The 3,013-nt window shown below is 52.0% G+C and overlaps 1 protein-coding gene across 1 annotated transcript; it reads left to right on the top strand.

The window, feature by feature from the left end:
• Positions 1–217: 217 nt before the first annotated feature.
• Positions 218–1,945, top strand: Tco025E_09457 (zinc finger protein family memeber; the record flags this gene model as incomplete). Its single annotated transcript, XM_029376276.1, has 1 exon — positions 218–1,945. One exon carries the CDS (start codon positions 218–220, stop codon positions 1,943–1,945), a length of 1,728 nt encoding a protein of 575 aa, XP_029223601.1.
• Positions 1,946–3,013: the final 1,068 nt, after the last annotated feature.

The following is a 3,013-nucleotide window of genomic DNA, read 5'->3' as shown; positions in this document are numbered from 1 at the left end:
TATATATTACACGCCTTGTGCCCACAGAAGGGTAGTGGCGGGCGAAGACGCGGCACTGCCGTCTTGAGAAGAACTCAGCGTTACGAAGAGCAGGGCATAAAGGTGCAGGGGACCCTACGTGGGTGTGGATTGCCGCCAACGTTGCGGCAGCAGGGAGTGACTCAGAAAGAGGAAGCGCGAGGGCAAGAGACCGGGGAGGTGGGGGGTGGGTGGAAACATGAGCCTGGATGAAATGGATATCCCAGAATTTTCAATGCTTGCCATTGACGAAATATGGGGTCAGTGGAACCAGAGCAACGAGATGTTGTCGGACAGGAACCTTCCCTCAAGTCGCAGACAACCCCAACACGGCCCCGCGACGATGGCGGATGTAACGGGGGTCTATGACGCGGAGTTCAAGTACTTTTACGAGGTGCCCTCGCATTTGGTTGTGCACGTGCCTTCCGCAAGACTTAATATCACCCGGCTAGTCTTTTGCCGCAACTATCGGCCTTTTGAAGCGGACTCGTGTAAAATGGGCAACAACTGCAAGTTTGTGCACGCCGACGTGGATGTCGGGACACTAGAGGCGTTCCCAATTCACGTCAACTACATTTGGCAAGATGAGAAGCTGTGCACGTACACACGTTTGCCGCCAGGTGAACGCTTGGAAGTCCTCTCCAGTGACATGTGCACGGTGGAGACTTTCCCCAGTGAACGTATTCTCTTGACACGTGGGGCTCTTGCGCATCAAGAGAATGCAGAACCGTTGATCCGTTGCAAGTATTATGATGCGAAGCAGACGTGCTATGCCGCGGAGAGCTGCAATTTTGTCCACGTCATTTACGTTGATCCAAATTGTCAGGGGTCATTTAAGCGGGCGCCAAAGGCCGCCACAGAGACCCGAGGAACGGCAGCGAATTCCCTACTGAACACGACTCACCAGAAGGCTAACACGAACCAAAATACTAACAGAGAGAACAGCTACAACAATACCAGCAACGTCAGCGGTCACGCGGCGGACAGTCATGGTGGTGTGCCGATGAAACATTTAAACTGGACGCCCCATGTAGCAGCTGCTCCACACTTTGTCCCAACTGGGCTAGGTCCGATCCCTTTTTTGCACAGCCATCACAATGGCGCAGCTTTTGCCCCGGCGTCACCCATGCCATGCCAAGAGAACGGTTTACCGACAGGTGTGGTGGGTGTGACTGGCATCATGGCTCCTCTGGCTACTAACGCTCATCAGCCGTCTCAGGCCTCAGCACTCCATTGCGAGCAAACAGAAGGCAATCTACAAGGGATTTTGCAAATGTTGCAGGCTCAAGGCTACTCCAGCAATTACGGTTTAATTCCGTCTAATGCGCAGCCATTGAATGGAACAACAGGACCGCAACAGCCGTCTGAGGGGAATATCAATGCCACCAACAACGCGACATTGACTCAGGAGCAACTTACTGGTGTACTTTCTCCCGTACTTTCGCTTCTCGCTCAGCGAATGTCTTCAACACATACTTTTTCAATCGCCCCGTCGCCGCTGCTTGAGGAACCTTATGCGATGGGAACGTTACTATTTTTACCGCGTGGTGCGAGCGAAGCTGCACCAATTCTACCTGTTTACGACAGTTCCTTTTTGGGTGTCATCAAAACTTTGGGCTCTCAGCAGCAACGCGCTGTACAGGCGGTGATGCAGACGAATGCGCCTCCAGTGCCTCAGCCAAATTCTGCAACCGGGGGCGGAGCGCCTCAAAAAGTTTCGTACACCTTTGTTCCTGCTGGAATCGGTAGCACAGTTTCTACTGTTCCTCTAAGCTCAGTTGCTGACGGTGGCGGTGGCCCCGGAGGAGGAAGAAATGCGGGCAGTGGTATTACTAGTGGTGGGCCCACGGCGGAGCTTTGTGCAAAAGCCCCCTGGCAATTCGACAATGCAATGAACGGAGGTTACGCCTGGGTGCATGGCGTGTAGTCCGAATTGTTGCCTTTTGTTACAGTGGACCCATGAAGAAATTTTTTTTTCTCCTCATCGTTTTATTCCCTATCTGTTATGCCGATGTATGTCAACGTGTTTTTTTATATATCTGGAATTAGTCCATGTGTATGAGGGAGAATGTGAGGGTGAGAGAGAATATGCAGCAATTTGTCTTTTTTTTTTGCGTCTCTCTCTCCCTATTTGTGTCATCGTCGTCCTGCTGCACTTGCACCGCCTGCAGGTGATGAAATGAGCGCGACTGTGCTATTTATTTTAGTTTGCCACGACGTCTGTTTTTACTGTCCACTCCTATTGCCGCTCTCCTCCTCCCCTCCGTTCCCTCCCTTGTCTCGCACCGCGCGGGCGCGCAACTGCGTGTCTCTGGGGAGGGGCTTGCGCCGCAATTTTTCCAACGGGCGCCGCCTGACTTGCCGACCGCGCGGTGCGAGACAAGGGAGGGAACGGAGGGACGAAGGCCTCCGCGGCGTAGCTGAGAGAGACCGAAGGCAGCAAACAAACGTATGCGAAGAGTGAGAGCGACAACCGCAAATTGGTAGTGTCGGCGTCTAGTGGGACGGAGAGAACACCGTCAGTCATAATTAATGGGGAGAAGGAACAAAAGCAAACAGAAAGGAGGGAAGGAGGAGGGGGCGCGGGCGAAGAAGGTCGCATCAGCGGAGCAAAGGAACCAAATGGAAAAAAAAAGACAACAGAAACACTGTTTTTCTTTCTTCTTTATTTCGTACATATATTTCTTCCTGGGTTCCCCCTCCCCCGTTATTCTCAGTTTCCGCTCGATGTACGAGATATATATATTTTGCCCGATGTCCACGTGTGTGCCCAGCGAGTGAGACCACACTTGATTCTTTGCACACATGTCAGTGGGGCAGAGAAGTGAAAGGAGAGGAAAAGAAAACGACATATATTCGGCCCATAAGGTAATCTTCAATGGAGGTGTTTTGTGTGCCTTATCTTCGTTTTTTTTTCAGGTGTATGCGTGTTTATGTGAATGGGGCGGTCGTCTGTGTAGCACGTGGGTGCGAGATTGGCAACATGTACATAGAA

Source organism: Trypanosoma conorhini (assembly GCF_003719485.1).
Source record: "Trypanosoma conorhini strain 025E chromosome Unknown Tco_14.4_contig_01126, whole genome shotgun sequence".
In the NCBI taxonomy this organism is placed as follows: domain Eukaryota; phylum Euglenozoa; class Kinetoplastea; order Trypanosomatida; family Trypanosomatidae; genus Trypanosoma; species Trypanosoma conorhini.
Note: the sequence above shows the minus strand (reverse complement) of the source record. Positions and strands in the feature narration are given on the sequence as shown.